The 17,933-nt window shown below is 39.9% G+C and overlaps 1 protein-coding gene across 1 annotated transcript in view; it reads left to right on the forward strand.

Annotated features, from left to right (window-relative positions):
• Nucleotides 1-4,630: 4,630 nt before the first annotated feature.
• Nucleotides 4,631-17,933, forward strand: part of med27 (mediator complex subunit 27) — a 226,707-nt gene continuing 213,404 nt past the window's right edge. Inside the window, exons 1-2 of the mRNA XM_052037116.1 lie at nucleotides 4,631-4,833; nucleotides 10,047-10,191. Coding sequence (XP_051893076.1) covers nucleotides 4,631-4,833; nucleotides 10,047-10,191 — 348 coding nt within the window. The remainder of the gene's footprint in view (nucleotides 4,834-10,046; nucleotides 10,192-17,933) is intronic.

Raw genomic sequence — 17,933 nt, forward strand, 5'->3', positions numbered from 1 at the left:
TTCAGCAAAATAGCCGTGGGCAAAGGTTACAAATTAGGCTGACTTTAAGCTCCACTGATTGGTTCTAAGTGAATGGAGAAGATTAATGTTGTCTTCATCAGATAGTCTTGAGCTACAAAATAATCAATAAAAATAGAGTTTGGAAAAAAAATCAATAGTTTTTCATGTAGGACAAACATACTGGACAGACAGTTCCCAAAATACTGAACTATTAAATCTCACCTATTTTCAGTGAGACTGCTCAATTTCTGAAAAATGTATTTCACTGTTAGAACTGAGAATAACTGTGTTACTTTTAATAGTTTTTTTTAACTGTTCTGTCTTACTTGCTTCTCATAAAATATTTTTGGCTACAGTGGTCTGGTCTGACCTTGGTTGGGATACAACTGCAAGTTGCAAGTAAAAATCTCATCACATGCATCTAAGTCAGTTTTATTATTTAAAGGCTGCCAGTACAGGACTTCTTGGACATATTCTTTAAAGGCCCGCAAGAAGAATCTGTGTCATTAAACAAAAACAAAAATGAAATTGTGCCCATCTTTCGCGAGTAACAACTGATGAAAGTACAAGCAGGTGCAGGAAGTTGCTCCATGCAGATTAAATCACACAGAAGGAATTTGAAGGCCTGAATAGTCTACTCATAGAATCATAGAAAGTACAGCACAATACAGGCCCTTCGGCCCACAATGTTGTGCCAACCTTTAAGCCTTTACTCCTGCTTCTCTTTCCCATGCTTTCATCTTCCAAAAGATGATGTAAGTTGTGAGGCACAGGGGTTTTCAAGAAATTATGGCATCTTGGCAGATGAAAAATTCCATCCCACCGTGGGTTAGCTCAGATTGGATCATTCCTCAAACCTGAGTTTCCTTGAGCCTGCTGAAGGAGTCTGGGCAGTGTGTAACTTCTTGTGCCTTGATGCCTTTGAGTTTTGAATGGACATGAAGCTAAGACATTCAAGAAGAAATATTGAGCAGCTGTCTTTTGAAGATGGAGCCTGCTTTTGTTAAACTTTTCATGGGAATCTTAATACATAAAAGGCACAAAATGCAGGAAGATGCTTCAAGGCAATACTGAGAGATTGCTGTACCATCAAAGGTGTCATGTTTTAGATAAAATTTTAAGTTAGAGTTCAGTGTAAATTGGTACTCAATGTTTGGCACAGATTCAGTCAGCTGAACGACCTGCTTTCATGTGATGTGACTATTCCAAGTCATGACCTGAAGGAGTTCTTCAGTGTCCTGACTAAAATGTATTGATTGTCAACACCTAAAAGGGATTATTTGATCAATAAATGACAAATTGGGACCCTAGTGAAACATCCTAAGTTCTTCAGGAGGAACAAAGGACTGCAGATGCTGGAATCTAGATGAAAAACACTATGATGCTGGAGGGACTCAGCAGGCCAGGCAGCATCCATGGAGAAAAGCAGATGGTCAGGACCCTTGTTCAAGACTGAAGATAGGAAAAGGGGAAGCCCAATAATATAGGAGGTAAAAGCAGAGCAGTGATAGGTGGACAAAAGAGGGGAGGCGGGGTGGGTACAAGGTGGTGATAGGTAGATGCAAGTAAGAGATAGTGACAGGCAGGTGTGGGGGAGGAGGGGAGAGCAGATCCATCAGGGGATGGGTCAAAGGTAAGGAAAGGAAAAAAAGGTAGAAAAAAGAGAGATAGGCTAGGAGAGGGAAGAAGAGAAGAAGCATGGTGGGGGGGGGGGCGGTTTGGGGAAGGGGGGTGGGGATTACTTAAAGTGGGAGAATTCAATATTCATGCCGTTAGGCTGCAAGGTTCCAAGACGGAAAATGAGGTGCTGTTCCTCCAGTTTGCGCCTGGAGTTCTAGGCTCTGTCCGTAACTGTGATTGAACACCTGTACTCTGACTGTAACCGCGATCTGCATCTCCCCGTTGCCAGTCACTTCAACTCCCCCTCCCACACCATCACCTCTTCTACCTATCACCTCTCAGCTTATCACATCTTCTCACCCTCCCCCACCCACTACCTTCCCCCTCTCACCTGGACTCGCCTATCACCTGAACTCACCTATCCCCTGCCTGCGTGTAATCCTTGCCCTCCCCCCACCTTCTTATTCTGGCTTCTGCCCTCTTCCTTTCCAGTCTTGATGAAGGGACTATTTGTTCATTGCAAAGATCACAAATGAAAATGGTTTCAATAGGTGGGCATCCATGTCGATAGTGCTGTAGAAATAACTTTGGTGAATTATTACATTGCATCCAATAGTTGGTAATTATGGTATCCAGAGGTTAATTCTAAACCTCAATCTTGTTCCAAAAGTAGAGGTCAGTTGGAAAAAAGCCAAATTACAATAGTTTACTGAGCATTCAAGGATTCTAACTTGCAAATTATGTGGTTCAGTACCACTTGGTAAGTACAGTAAAACTCCAATAATCTGCTGCCTGACTATTTGGAAATCCCCATTATTCAGCATCCAGTTACTAGTATTCTGATACCTAAAAAAAAGTGAATTAAAAGTGTTTTGGAGTATTAATGGAATAACATCCTGGAAAATCTGCTTGTCTGGCACCAGCAAAATGCCAAGTATGCCAGATTATTGGAGTTTTACTGTATCTTCATTTTCTTGGTATAGTTTGTTGCATAGAAAATGTTTTATTTTGGTCCTCATTTTTTATGTATGTTTTGTGTATGCTTCTCACTGAAGGGCTGGCCAATGCATTCTGAGAACATGAATATTTTGTAGCTGCGGATAAACAGGAAGCTGAAAATATAGGGATGAGTAGTTGCAAAACATCTTTATCAACTTTATTAGCAAGTGATGAATTGAACAACAACAGTATCTTCCGATTACGAACATTGCAACCCAGTTGAGATTTCAGGAGCATGCAGATTGTTGTATCTCCATCCAGCTGATTTCTGTACATTGATCTTAGTCTTTCCCCAAATTTCAGAAATTTCCCTTTCCAGTTTGTGTCAGCACTAGGAACTTCTGATGTCAGAGCAGGGAATGCTGGAGGTAGTTGGCATTTGGGCTGTGTCAATGGAAAGGGGCACAGTACTGGCATTTCAAGTTGGTAACAACACATTATAAAATGATTGTTGATCTAGAATGCCGGCTCTTTTTCTGTCTCCACTGATGCTACCTGACCTGCTGGGTGTTTCTGGCATTTATTTTGTTTCAAATTTCCAGCATCTGCTGCTTCTTGTTTTCCAAATCCTGGTCAGTTTCTCTGTCTCCACAGATGCGACCTGACTTGTTGAGCTTTCACAGCATTCTTCTTTAGTTCAGATCTCCAGCCACGGCTGTGTTTGTATCTCACAATTATGGCAATTTTAAAAACTTTTTTCTCTTTTATTCTCTCGTCATTTACAACTCTTCCAGATTGATTATCTGCCATTAAGGAGTCTTCACCACCTTCTCTCAGCCAGCACCAATCTTGTCATCTGTTTTCTCAACTCCATGACAGACATCCCCTTTGTTCTCTCCACTCCTCCCCTATCTCTGCAACTTAAGACATTGCCTGTTTTCCAAATTTGCCTAGTTCTGATGAATGATCACTGATCTAAACCATTGTGTTTCTCTCCCCACAGATGCTATTTGACCCTCTAAGTAATTCCACCATTTTCTTATATTCACCACGTAGAGCAAATCTACAGCCTGTGCACTTCATAGCCTTTAAATGCCGATGATATACAGTCACTGCTGTGATGTGAGAATTGTGGCAACATGGTATAGTAAAACTCATATAATCTGCTCTCCGATTATTTGGAAATCCCGATGGTTCGGCATCTGGATTGCCAGCTTTTGTTTGCCTTGCACCCTTTCCATTCCCCAGGGCCTCAATTCCCACACTGCCTTTCACACACGGTCCCAGTTCCCACACTTCCTGACCACTCACCGGAGCCCCGGTTCCTGCACTCCATTTATATTCACTGGGTTCACTGGAAAATTTATTATACTGTGTAACATCTAAATAAATTGAATTTAAGGTGTGTTCGATTATTAATAGAAGTAACATTTAATATTCAGGAAAATCTGCTACTCCGGCACCACCATCATCATGGCATGCGGGATTATCAGAGTTTGACTGTAATGACAGTAAAACCTGTCAATGTGAATGTTTATGGAGGGAAGACGTATTGGCTAATAACTGGCAACCATTTCTTTGAAATAATACAATGGGATCTTTTGTATAGACTTCAGAGAGCAAATGGAAACTTTGCTGAATGGCTCAATGTTGCCCAGGTTTTTGTTCTCAGTTACAGATCAGCTACAATCCCATTCCAAACTCAGACGAATGTAATGGTACATCAGTGTGAACGATAAGGAAATAACATCAGCAAGAGCTTTTAAATCCATTTGACCATATCTGGTGTAAGCTTCCGTGACAATTCTGTATGTGTATCCACAGATGATGCCTGATCTTTTGAACATTTCCAAAATTGTCTTTTTTTATTAAACACCCGTGTTTATTCTCACCTCAGGTGTACATCAGAAGCTCCAAGCAAAGTGCACTCCTCAGGACGCGCGGGCGCTGCATTCTGGGAATTGTAGTTCGCTTGGCGCCGCGCGGTCCAATCATTCCACGTTACGACTTCGGTTTAAAGATTAATCGTCATCAACCTGCGCAGAAGCGGTCACTAGGCAGCGGTGTGAAGATGGCGGATTCTTTGAGTGTGGGGATCAATCTCGATGCTTTTGCTCATGCGATTAACGCCATTCAACAACTTCGCTCCAGTGTTACCCGCGTTTTTGATACTCTCAAGGATGGGATGAAGAACAAAGAGACTTTGGAAGGCAGGGAGAAAGCCTTCATCAGTGACTTTCAGGAGAACCTTCATGCTGTCAACAGGGATCTGAAGTAAGTTGGAGGCTTCAGAGTGGAAATGAGGGCTTCTCAATGGCTGTCATTTATTACTGGTAAAATAAATTGGATATTAGAGGTTTTAATAACTGTAACAACGTATTACTGAGGGTCCTTAAGGTTGCAAAAATGTTTCAAGGCATTTTACGGTAGAGTTGAACATATTTGAAGCCAAGGTATGTGGGATATTTGAGGATAATTATTCAATGCTGGATAGTCGCCCGAAAAGATGTTGGATGCAGAAGGCTTTCTGCATTTAAAAAAGTACACGAATGTTCATACTTATAATCTACACGCTGAAGTGGATACTGTGGGCTGAATGGCCTCCTGTGTTGTAAATGGCTATGGCTCTAAAACATCTTCATCTACTTTTTATGAGGCAGAGATAAATTGCTTCTGACTTGTGCATTGAAAGTGCATAACTTGTGCATTTGGGAATTGAGTCACTTACTGCAGAATGTGTTGTTAGTGTTGGGTGAGATCAGTGATGGTCATGTTGACTGGTGGATAAGTATTTCCTGACTTCCATAGGCTCAGTTTAAGCATAGGGCATCTGTTCTAATTTACTTGTTTTCCCTACCACTTGTTTCTTTACTTGTCCTATTTATCACCCTCATTCACCCTGTACTATCATTACTTATTGACATTTGATCATTTAAACTGCTATGGACACAATGGTCTGAATGACACATGCTGTAAGGTTCTGTGATTCCTCTTGCCTTCTCTCCTGTCATAGATCTTGTTGTATGGTCACTTCTCCCTTCCCATTTTTTTTTTCTTGGCACAGATACTGTCTGACCTGCTGATCATTTCCAGCATATTTTGCTCTTATTTTATATTTCCAACATCCACAGCATTTTGCTTTGGAAATGAGCCCTGGTTGTCATAATGTATGATTATATAAATGCACATAGGTGTGGCCCAGGCAGCTGATCGACACGGTATTCTGGCCAACATTTGAATTTGCACTGGGGCATGTTCTTGTGTGTGGTTCTGTGTACCACTGCTGATTTAATTAAGTAGTTTGAATTGATTATAGTAGCTGGCATAGTATGGTTCTAGTAGTGAGTCACACCTTTTGCAAAAATAAAAATGCAGTTCTGAGCAGAGACCACACACTTCATTCACATGGATCTGCTGTAGACTGGCAGAAAAATGTTGATTTGTTTATTGCAATATTTTCTGCCTGGATCCACTCCAATTTGTCTACTGCCACAGCAGGTCAACAGCAGATGTGATTTCTGTGGCTCTTCACTCTGCTCTGGACCATCTGGACAACAGGAACTTGTATGTCAGTCTGCTGTTCATTGACTACAACTCAGCATTCAGCACAATCATCCCGTCCAAGCTCATCATCAAGCTTCAAGACCTGGGCCTCTGTACCTCCCTCTGCAACTGGATACTCGACTTTCTCATCGGCAGACCTCAGTGAGGATTGGTAACAACATCTCGCTGATCATCAACACAAGTGCACTTCAAGGCTGCGTGCTTAGCTCTCTGCTCTACTCTCTACACACATGATTGTGTGGATAAGCACAAGTCCAATGCCATTTTCAAATTCACCAACGACACTACTGTTGTTGGACGAATCACAAGTGGTGATGAGTCAGCTAATTGGAGCGAGATAGGATACCCGGTTGAGTAGTGCCACAACAACAACGACTCGCTCAATGTCAGCAAAACTAAAGAGGTGATTGTTGACTTGAGGAAGGGAAAGGAGGGTGAACATGTGTCAGACTGCACTGGAGGATCAGCAGTGGAGAGAGTCAGCAGCTTTAAATTCCTGGGCATTAACATATCATATGACCTGTCCTAGGCCCAGCACATAGATGCAATCATAAGGAAAGCGTGCCAGCGTCTTTACTTTCTTAGGAGGTTCGCCTTGTCACTGAACACTCTAACAAACTTCAAAAGATGCAAGTATCCTGACTGGTTGAATCATGGTCTGGTACAGCAACTCGAATGCGCAGGAATGTAAGAAGCTGCAGAGAATAGCGGACATCATGGGCACATCCCTCCCCACCATTGGTAGTATCTACAGGAGGCATTGTCTCAAGAAGGCAACATCCATCATCAAAGATTTCCACCATCTGGGCCATGCCATCTTTTCACAGCTACCATTGGGCAGGAGGTACAGAAGCCTGAAGTCCCACACTACCAGGTTCAAGAACAGCTGCTTATCTTCAACAATTCAGTTCTTGAACCAGCCGGCAAAACCTTAATCACCACTACACTTTAGCAACATTATGACCTTTGCACTAAAATGGACTTTGTTTATTTTTTTGTTCTAATTGTGTTTTTTTTGTAAAAATTGTGTATACTTTATGTTCAATTTATGTTTTTCTTGTGAATGCTGCTTATATGATGCTATGTGCCTGTGATGTTGCTGCAAGTAAGCTTTTCATTGCATCTGTGCATATGTGTACTTGTGCACATGACAATAAACTTGACCTTGAATTTGACTTTGGAAACCAGCCTGAGCAAATTCGCTGCTCAGTCTGGGGGGTGAGAAGCTTGTCCATGGTCTCCTAAATCACTGTGTGTAACTGTTGCTTTAAACATATATCTGTTTTCTTGCAGTATCTCTTTCTAGTTCTCTTTCAATCTTTGTAGCTGACCATCAAATATGGGGTAAAGTTGGGTCTTTAGGAATTTCCCAAATCCTAGTGGTAATCTTTTCAGATAGGGTGGGGATTGGGTTAAGGCTGATATCATGAAGTATGAAAACACTTGGGAATGTTGTAATAGATTTGATGTTTTATAATGTGTGTTGTCTTGAGGAAATATTTATTATGCCAAAACAAAACACTTATGAAGTGGTGATCAAATTGAAATGATGAAATAGGAACTGTGTCCGTGCAATATTAAAGGATATTATTTTAATGATGATTTTATTGATGATATTGCCCTGATGATATCTCTGGTTTATCTTTGTTGGATTAAGAGCAGACATAAGTGACACTTTTGAAGCCTACCTTGGAGCTGCTTCTAATTTGGATACGTTAAACTTTGTTTGTGTAAAATAAGGCATAATTCTCTGGATTAAAATGCATTAGTTTAGTCCTTTTGCTTGGATTACTTAAGCAAAAGCATATAATTATAGCTTCTCCTTGAATTCCTGAACCATGGAATTTCATTGCAGTGATCTCACAACAGTGGCCTAATATTTGTAATCAAATGCAAAGTAATAATCAAGGAAAGTTGCCCATAAACATTTTGCAATCTTTGGGAAGAACTTTACTGATTCATGTATCTTTCGCATTCAGACGTCAGTTCAAGGGGATTTATGTGACCAACAGCTGTGATGTTAACAAGCTAGTAGGGTGGCATCATTAAAGGATGCCAGGAAGAAAAAAATGCGACATTTTTAATTAACTGTTAAACATTACACAGAGCCCAAATTAAGAACTTACACGTTTAGTTATAACAAAAGGTGAGATGTTACAAATAATCTTTTTAAAAATAACATTTTGTACTTTTAAATAATTATGAGAGCAATACAGTATACATATATCGTTAGGTTCGCATTGTTAGTGTAGCGGTTAGCGTAATGCTATTACAGCGCCAGTGACCCGGCTTCAATTCTTGTTTGTAAGGAGTTTGTACGTCCTCCCCATGTGTCTGTGTGGGTTTCCTCCGGTATCTCCCACATTCCAAAGATGTACAGGTTAGGAGTTGTGGGCATGCTATGTTGGTGCCGGAAGAGTGGCGACACTTGCGGGCTGCCCCCATCACATTCTCAGTAATGCAACAAGACACATTTCATTGTGTATTTCGATGTACATGTGACTAATAAATATCTTGTCTTATGAAATAATATGCCATTAAACATTCAATTGGATCTCATGAGTCAAGGCAGAGCATTCTATGAATATTTTGCAGTGAGTCTACCTGGTAACCCTAACCCTAACCTGGTAAATAGGTTTAAAATCATGTCATTTCAAGAGGTTTCCCATGATTCTGTTGGAGAAGGCTGTAAACATTGCAACCTATGCAGGAGGGCTGAATCTGAGAGGAATTTCAGGATTTCTATTAAATTAGTAAACACTCAGAAATGCTGAAAATGTTGTTGGTGTTACAGACTAATGGCATGAAAATCCATTCTTTCACTGTCGTTGCTAATGCAAAAGCTTGGCTTATATTTTGAGCACTTTCAATGGAGGTTAATAGCTTCTTGCTGTACTATATTAGCAGTGTTTTCAGTCCTCACTCTTATCCACATTTAGGACCTGTAGTGAGTTGAAAAACATCCAATAACCTCTTATAGCCCTGGTTTGATGCAGTCAAACATGTGGAATGAGAATGCCTTCCAAGTTGCACAATACTCATTCCACTTGTATCCATCAAATCAGGATGGATAAACTGTGTGAAATGAGTTTGTGCAGTTGCTACTTAGGTTTTAATACATGTTGATTTTATGCATTTGTTTAGCATTCAGCTATATATTTTCACTATATCTTTGGAGAAACCGCAGTTCATGTTATGTTACATTGGTGGTATCAGGGTGCTTCTTTAAGCGTGGTGTAGAGGAAATTAAACTTACTCTTAGCCTACATAAAGCTACTTGTGGATGACTACAGAGACAAAATGTGAAGCATGTTAAACTTTCTCAGAATGGATATCCTAACCTAAAGTAAAAATCCAATGACATTGAGGAAATTGCTGCTGATTGTCATGATGGACACAGTCACGGTATTTTGGACAGCTTATATGATAACATCTATGCTGGAGAATTAACTATTTTAGAACATCTTCAAGATTAGAAGATCCAATGTCTTGTAATGGAAGTTGTAACAGAATAAATTTTATGCATGCATAAAATTTGTTAGTGGGAGATTTTTTTTAAGCAGACCTACGTAAAACAGCACTGCCACCTATTCCTCAGCAGCCCTATGCTTGTTTTCCTTTTCCCATGCAATTGTTTTTGTCTCCTTTCTACTTTGCATATTTAATTTGCTCCCCTCTCCCTTCTCACAACTTCTCTCATGCATATTTGGTGATGTCTGTCCTTTTTTATCCCCATATACTCTCAACAAAAAAGTTCCTGATTTTTGAAGAATCCCACACTTAAAGGATATTCATATCTGGTTAATGAATTGTAACTTTTAATTATTTTTCTCTCTGCATGTATTAATTTTAATAAAAGTGACCTGTGTATATTTGCATTGCAGAGGTGGTGACCAATCACTATTGTTGCTTTTGATTTTCAGTGAGTTGGAACGCTTGAGTAACTTGGTAGGCCGACCATCAGAGAGTCATCCGCTCCACAACAGTGGCTTATTGAGTCTTGATCCAGTGCAGGATAAAACTCCCCTCTACAGCCAGCTTTTGCAGGCATACAAGTGGTCTAACAAGGTAGGTGCCTGATCAGTACTAACACGATCTGTTTTTCTTTGTCAATGTAGCTACTAACCAGAATTGCAAGCCTTTTGATTTAAAAGATTTATATTTTGAATATCCCCCAGAAAACTGTTACATTTCATTCTTTGTAGAAAACAGACCAATTTCATTATTTACAACCCAAAAAGGTTAAGCTTTGCCTTTGAAAGACCTTACTGGTTTCAAGGCTAGAATATTCACAATAAGTGATAGGACCCTAGGAAGTACAGAGGAACAGAAGGACTTTGGTGTGCATGTTCAAGGATCCCCGATGACAGCACCACAGCTGGTAAGGTGGTTAAGAGAGTATGCAGAATTCTTGCCTTCATTTATCAGGGCATAGAATATCAGAAGGGTGATTATGGTACAACTGTATAAAATATTAGTTAGGCCACAGCTCTAAAAAGAAACAAAGTGTTTAGTTCTGGTTGCCATGCTATAGAAAGGATGTGATTGCACTGAAGAGGGTGCAGAGGAGATTCACTAGGAAATTGCCTGGGATGTAACATTTCAGCAATGAGGAGAGACTGGGTAGGCTCGGCTTATTTCTCTTGGAGCAGAGGAGGCTGGGATGGAATGGGGGTTTCTGATGAAGGTATATAAAATTATAAAAGATATAGATGGGGTAGACAGTGAGAATTTTTTTTTCATTATAGCCTGAGGGCATAGGTATAATGTAATGGGTAGGAGATTTAGGCAGGTTTTGAGGAAGAGTTCTTTACAACCAAAGGGTGATTGAACCCTGGAACACACTGTTTGAGGGGTGGTGGAGGCAGGTATTCTCACATATAAGAAGTACTTAGATAAGCACTTGAGACACAATGGTTTAGAAGGCTATAGGCTGAGCTCTGGAAAATGGGATTATTATAAATGGGTTCTTGATGGCCAGCATGGATACAGTAGACCAATGGGCCTGTTTCTGTGCTCTTTGATTATATGACTCAAACAAAATTATATCAAACATTGAAAATGCTTCCAGTGCTGCTGCATATATCTGTCTAATCAAGTAAATAGTACTGTATCCTTCTTTCCTCTGCATGACAGGAAAGATGAAAATTGAACCAAAGAAAATTGTAAAAAGCAGGTAGAGATGATTAAGATCTGAAGTCATAATCTCTGTGCTCTTTCTGATAAATAATAGACTGATTTAATCACTAATGATACTGACATATTTCAGTGATGACAAGCTTTGTTTGGATAATCAGTCTTCCAAACTGGAATTTGTATCACATGACTAAAGTGTAATGGTAGATTTGGAAATAATTGGAGTATGAAAGTAAATAGATCTATGGGGGTACAATAGTTGTGTACAGTGAAGCAGTAAATATAATGGCAGTTTGGTTCAATCTGTCACTGATTTTAACTGAATTTCAATGTGGAATTTTTCCTGTTGCCTTAGGGAAAGTAGATATCTCTCACTCAAAGAAAAACATAGCCATCCTGGTCTAAAATATGGCATGACTATTGGCAAAGTGGGAGTAAATGGAAAACAAAAGAACCTATTGTAATTCATTTGTTACTGAAGTATTGACATTGAAGTCTGCTAAATTGACTTTTCACTATTGTCAAAAACTCTTCTTAGAACCCAGTCAATTTCAGCTGAATTTCCCACACAATTATTTTTGTTCAAATCAATAGTACTTGCTATCCTAAGTAGCTGTTGCATTATGCATATGAGCTTAAACTTTAGTCCTGATTTGTCTTAATCCAATTTATTTTTGATCTACTGAAATTTAACGTTTGTTGAATCTTACTGAAGATGCAAGCTTTTAAAGAGTATTTCCCAGCTGTTTGCTGTGTATTTGAGTTAATGTTGCAACTCTATAAGATAAAACTAATAGATCTCGTGGTAATTTTTGTTTAGATTTGGTGTGCATTATATTGTGGAAGAAGCATAAAATGATGTGTTCTGTTATCACACTTCATAATTTACCGTGACCGATTAATTCAAATTCTCCTTACAAACCATTCTGGAATTTGTGGGATGGTTTGAAGGTTGAGTTGGATTACTGTCCACACTTCAGTATATATATCAAATATAAAATTAGTGACCTTAATTATTTTCTTGCCCCTGAATTTCAAATTTTAGATGTGTTAAACAGTATTTCTAAGTATTTGTTCCGGTGTATAGCATTGATATGACTAAGGGTGAATACAATGATTTGGTGTAGTGGATGACTATCAGGTGAATGTCTCCCAAACTTGACAGCTAACGGTGGAGTTTATCCCAGTGTACAAGTGAATATTTAAGCTGGTAAAGATTTTATTTAAGCTTTATAACAATACCAGTTGCTATACCCAGCATCGCCTTGGTTATTATTGCTGGTAATTATGATGTTTGCAGTTATTTCTATGCAATCAGATTTCATAACATTCCTTGTAAATGAAATAACCTCTAACTTAAACATATAATTATTCCACAAGTAACATAATTAGAGGGTTAAAATTATGTAGTTTAACTAAAGTTACAATAAAACATATACACTGAAAATAAATATGTATATACAAATTATATTTATTATAGTTCTCTTTAAGTAGAAATCTATGCACAATGTGTAAACTTACTTCAATGTTGAGGTGCTTCAGAATACACTATATTTCTTTGAATGTGATGTATAGGTTATTTTTATCTCTGTAGCAATCAACATACTGTATAAGTGACCACAGGAAAAGCACTGAGTTTCAGGATCAAGGCCATTTATTTTTTTGTGATTATCCTTGTACCTCGTTTATGTTCATAGCAAAACCTAAGTTTAACAGGGAACTGAAGTCGCTTAAATTGAAAGGGTAGATCAGATGGGATAATTGGTATCCAATGGATGAAGACATTTTCCCCAACAGCATTACTAGTCATTATTGTATCCTCAATTACATGTGGTAGTAACTTTTGAACTCAATCTAGTCTTGTGGATCCAAATTCCTGGGTAGCATGGCTGGAGCTCCTTCTTTTGGTTCAAAATTACATGATACCACACCAGGTGGTGATAGAGTTTAAAAATTCAACAGGAATATGTGCAGCCTCATCAATGTCCAATATCCTGGGTCCAATATCCTGGTGGGAATGTTTAATTTAGCTGTAGGGGAGGGTTTAAACTGATCTGGCAGGGGGATGGAAACCAGGATGTTAGGTTACAAGATGCTAAGGTAAGGGAGGAAGTTTATAGAAACAAGTCCAATGAGGATGGCAAGAAGGACAGGCAGGTGAGAAGTCAGGATAATTTGCTGAATAATAGAAGTACAACAAATCAGGATGTTAGGATACAGAATGTTAGGATAGAGGATGAGGTATATAGGAACATGTCTAAGATAGTATGTAGTGAAGGTGGTAAGAAGGATAGACAGGTGAAAAGTCAGGATAATCTGCTGAACAATAGAAGTACAACAAAATCAATAGCAGATACCGGACTAAACGTACTATATTTAAATGCACGTAGCATTAGGAATAAAGTAGATGACCTAGTGGCACAACTACAGGTTAATAAATACGACATTGTGGCAATCACCGAGTTGTGGCTTCATGATGGATGTGATTGGGAACTGAATGTCCAGGGGTACACAGTGTATAGGAAGGATAGGCGGGTAGGCAGAGGGGGAGGTGTGGCCATGATGGTTAGTAGCGATATAAAATCAATAGAAAGGAAGGACATTGGGTCAGAGGAGGTGGAATCCTTATGGGTGGAGCTAAGAAATAACAAGGGTAAAAGGACAATAGTAGCAGTCATATATAGGCCCCCTAATAGCAGTCAGGAAGTGGACGATAAGTTGCAGTTTGAGATAGAAAAAGCATGCCAGAGTGACAATGTGAAGATAATTATGGGGGATTTTAACATGAAGGTGGACTGGGAAATCCAGCAAGGCGGTAGAACTCAGGAGAGTGAGTTTGTGGAATGTCTAAGGGACGTTTTTCTGGAGCAACTTGTTGATGAGCCTACCAGGGGATCGGCTGTTTTGGATTGGGTGCTGTGTAATGAACCGGAGGTGATTAGGGAACTAAAGGTAAAGGAACCACTGGGAACCAGTGATCACAATATGATTGAGTTCAGTTTCAAGTTTGAGAAGGAGAAGCTGATAACTGGCGTATCGATATTTCAGTGGAACAAAGGAAATTACAATGGTATGAGAGAAGAGTTGGCCCAAATTAATTGGAAGAGTAAGCTAGCTGGAGGGACGGCGGGGGAGAAATGGAAAGAATTTCTACAGGAAATAAGGAAAATGCAGGATAGATATATTACAAGAAAAAAGAAGGTTTTGAATGGAAAAAAGGCACAAATGTGGATAACGAGAGAGGTGAAGGCTAAAATAAAAGCAAAAGGGGCGGCGTACAAAGAAGCAAAAATTAGTGGGAAAACAGAAGACTGGGAAGCTTTTAAAAACCTGCAGAGAGAAACTAAGAAGCTCATTAGGAAAGAAAAGATGAATTATGAAAGGAAGTTGGCGGATAACATTCGAGAGGATACTAAGAGTTTTTTTAAATACATAAGGAGTAAAAGAGAGACTCGGGTTGATCTAGGACCAATTGATAATGGTGCAGGAGTTATTATAATGGATGATAGAGAGATGGCAGAGGAATTGAATGAATATTTTGCATCGGTCTTCACCGTGGAGGACATCAGCAATGTGCCAGTTAGTCAGGAGTCTCACGAAATGGAACTGAGTTCAGTTAAGATTACTAGGGAGAAGGTGCTAGGAAAACTAAATGGGCTAAAGACTGATAAGTCTCCCGGACTGGATGAGGTGCATCCCCGGGTTCTGAAGGAGGTGGCTTTAGAGATAGCGGAGGCATTGGTGATAATTTTCCAGGAATTGATAGATTCCGGAGGACTGGAGGGTCGCAAAAGCAGACTGGAGTTCTGCTGTATAAGAAAGGAGGGAGGCAACATAAAGGAAATTACAGACCTATTAGTCTGACGTCAGTGGTGGGAAAGTTATTGGAATCTATCCTCAAGGATGGGGTTACGGAATACCTAGAGGCGCAAGGCAAGATAGGTCCTAGCCAACATGGTTTTGTGAAGGGAATATCTTGCCTGACTGACCTATTGGAGTTTTTTTGAAGAAATCACAGGTAGGGTGGATAAGGGAGAGGTGGTAGATGTTGTGTATTTAGACTTTCAAAAGGCCTTTGATAAGGTTCCTCACAGGAGACTGATTAATAAGATGAGAGGTCATGGAATTATGGGTAGGATAACAGAATGGGTGGAGCATTGGCTGGTTGGCAGGAAGGAAAGAGTGGAAATAAAAGGATCTAGTTCCGGTTGGCTACCGGTTACTAGTGGTGTGCCGCAGGGGTCGGTGTTGGGGCCACTTCTTTTTGCCTTGTACATTAAAGATTTGGATGATGAAATAAATGGTTTCGTGGCTAAGTTTGCGGATGACACCAAGATAGGTGGAGGAGTAGGGGGTATTGGGGAGATAGGAAGGTTGCAGAGAGACCTAGACAGTTTAGGAGAATGGGCAAGGAAATGGCAGATGAGATTCAATGTTGAGAAATGTGCAGTTGTACACTTTGGAAGCAGAAATAAGTGGGCAGATTATTATCTAGAAGGAGAGGAAATTCAAAGTACGGAAGTACAAAGGGACTTGGGGGTACTCGTGCAGGATACCTTAAAGGTTAATCACCAGGTCAGATCGGTGGTAAAGAAAGCGAATGCTATGTTGGCATTCATTTCAAGAGGTACAGTATATAAAAGTAAGGAAGTGTTGATGAGGCTGTACGGGGCATTAGTGAGGCCTCATTTGGAATATTGTGCGCAGTCTTGAGCCCCACATCTTAGGAAGGATGTGCTGACGTTGGAGAGGGTTCAGAGGAGATTTACGAGGATGATTCCAGGAATGAAAGGGCTTACGTATGATGAGCATTTGTTGGCTCTTGGACTGTACTCACTGGAGTACAGAAGAATGAGAGGGGACCTCATAGCGACATTTAAAATGTTGATAGGAAAGGACAGAGTAGATGTGGCTAGGCTGTTTCCCTTGGTGGGTGAGTCCAGGACCAGAGGGCACAATCTTAGATTTAGAGGGTACAGTTTCAAAACAGAGATGAGGAGAAATTTCTTTAGCCAGAGGGTGGTGAATTTGTGGAACTCCTTGCCACGTACAGCAGTGGAGGCCAGATCAGTGGGGGTGTTCAAGGAGGAGATAGATAGATAGATATCTAAATAGTCAGCGTATCAAGGGATATGGGGATAAGGCCGGAAATTGGGATTAGAATAGGTTTTTTTTTGTTCCCCCCCCCCCCCCCCCCCATTCCCCATTTCTCATTGCTTTTTTTCCCTTTCCCTTGGAGCAGACTTGATAGGCCAAATGGCCTGCTTCTGCTGCCTTGTCTTGTGATCTTGTGATGTCTGTCACCTGTCAATAGATTTCTATTGTACTGGATGTTTGGGAAGCTTCGAAAGAAGGTCTTTATTCATGGCCTGTGCTGTGTCAGTTCTTGGTGCTAAAGTTGCTCTTTCACGTAATCATTCGTAATTAAAACAGTGTTGCGTGACCTTCCGGTAAACAGCTTGCACCAGATATGGAAGTGACAATTTGGCCCGAGTCTTTCACCAAAATCATTCTTGTGGAGTCTTCCCATTTAAATTTCCCCATTTCCCAATTTGAGTAAACTAGAAGCAGACTCTTTTGCAGGTAGATTGCCTGTCAAATGCACTTGCATGTTAGCTTTCAAATGTAATCGTTTCCCAAATATATAATGCTTAATACAGGCTTTCAGTTCATCTGCTTAAATACCTTGTGGAGTTACTGGTGCCGTTTGATGAAAATCTGCAGCTAGCACTAAAGTAACACCTCCTATTAATTTATTGTTGTGTCTAAGATCTTGCAATGCTAATCTAATGCTTCAATGGCTGCTTTGTCAGCCACTGTACATTCATCCCAGACAATAAGTTTACAGTCAGAGTATTTTCCTTTGCATTTCCCCAACCATTGTTACATTTTGGAATCTCCGCATTTGTCAAACTTAAAGGGAATTTAAAAGCCGAATGTGCAGATTTCTCCCCGTCAAAAGTGTTGAAGCAATGCCTGATGATGCCACTGCCAGAGCAATCACATTTTGTCTTTAAACTTTAGCCAAAAGTAGATTAATATGATCGGTTTTTCCCATTTCACCTGAAGCGTCCAAAAAAAAATACAATTGTAAACAGTCTCTCATCGTATCCAAGGCATTTCTTTAGTATATCACTAAACTTGGTTCTTTCTCTCAGATATATTCATCTAACTAGTTTTAATCATAGCTGGTCTTCCGCAGAAATTCGGTGCACAGGTTTTCCATTTTTCTTTGTGGTTCATGTAGATCAAAAGTACTTGGGTCAGGTTCACCCAAATATGTAGTACCTCAAAAATTGATCTGAAAAAAATCTCACCTTTCAATGGGGAATATTAAAATTAGGCTCCCTTTGGGCTGTGGAGGGCCTCTTCAAGTCAAATTAATTGTCATATACACAAGTACAGTGAGGTACAGGTACAATGAAAAACTTGCTTGCAACAGCATCACAGGCATGTAGATTCGAACAACACACAAAACATAAATTATACAAGGCAGAGAAGTGTTGCGTGACCTTCCGGTAAATGTTGACAGGTAAGGATAGAGTAGATGTGGCTAGGCTGTTTCCCTTGGTGGGCGTGTCCAGGACCAGAGGGCACAATCTTAGAATTAGAGGGTACAGTTTCAAGACAGAGATGAGGAGAAATTTCTTTACCCAGAGGGTGGTGAAATTGTG

Source organism: Pristis pectinata, chromosome 23 (assembly GCF_009764475.1).
Source record: "Pristis pectinata isolate sPriPec2 chromosome 23, sPriPec2.1.pri, whole genome shotgun sequence".
In the NCBI taxonomy this organism is placed as follows: domain Eukaryota; kingdom Metazoa; phylum Chordata; class Chondrichthyes; order Rhinopristiformes; family Pristidae; genus Pristis; species Pristis pectinata.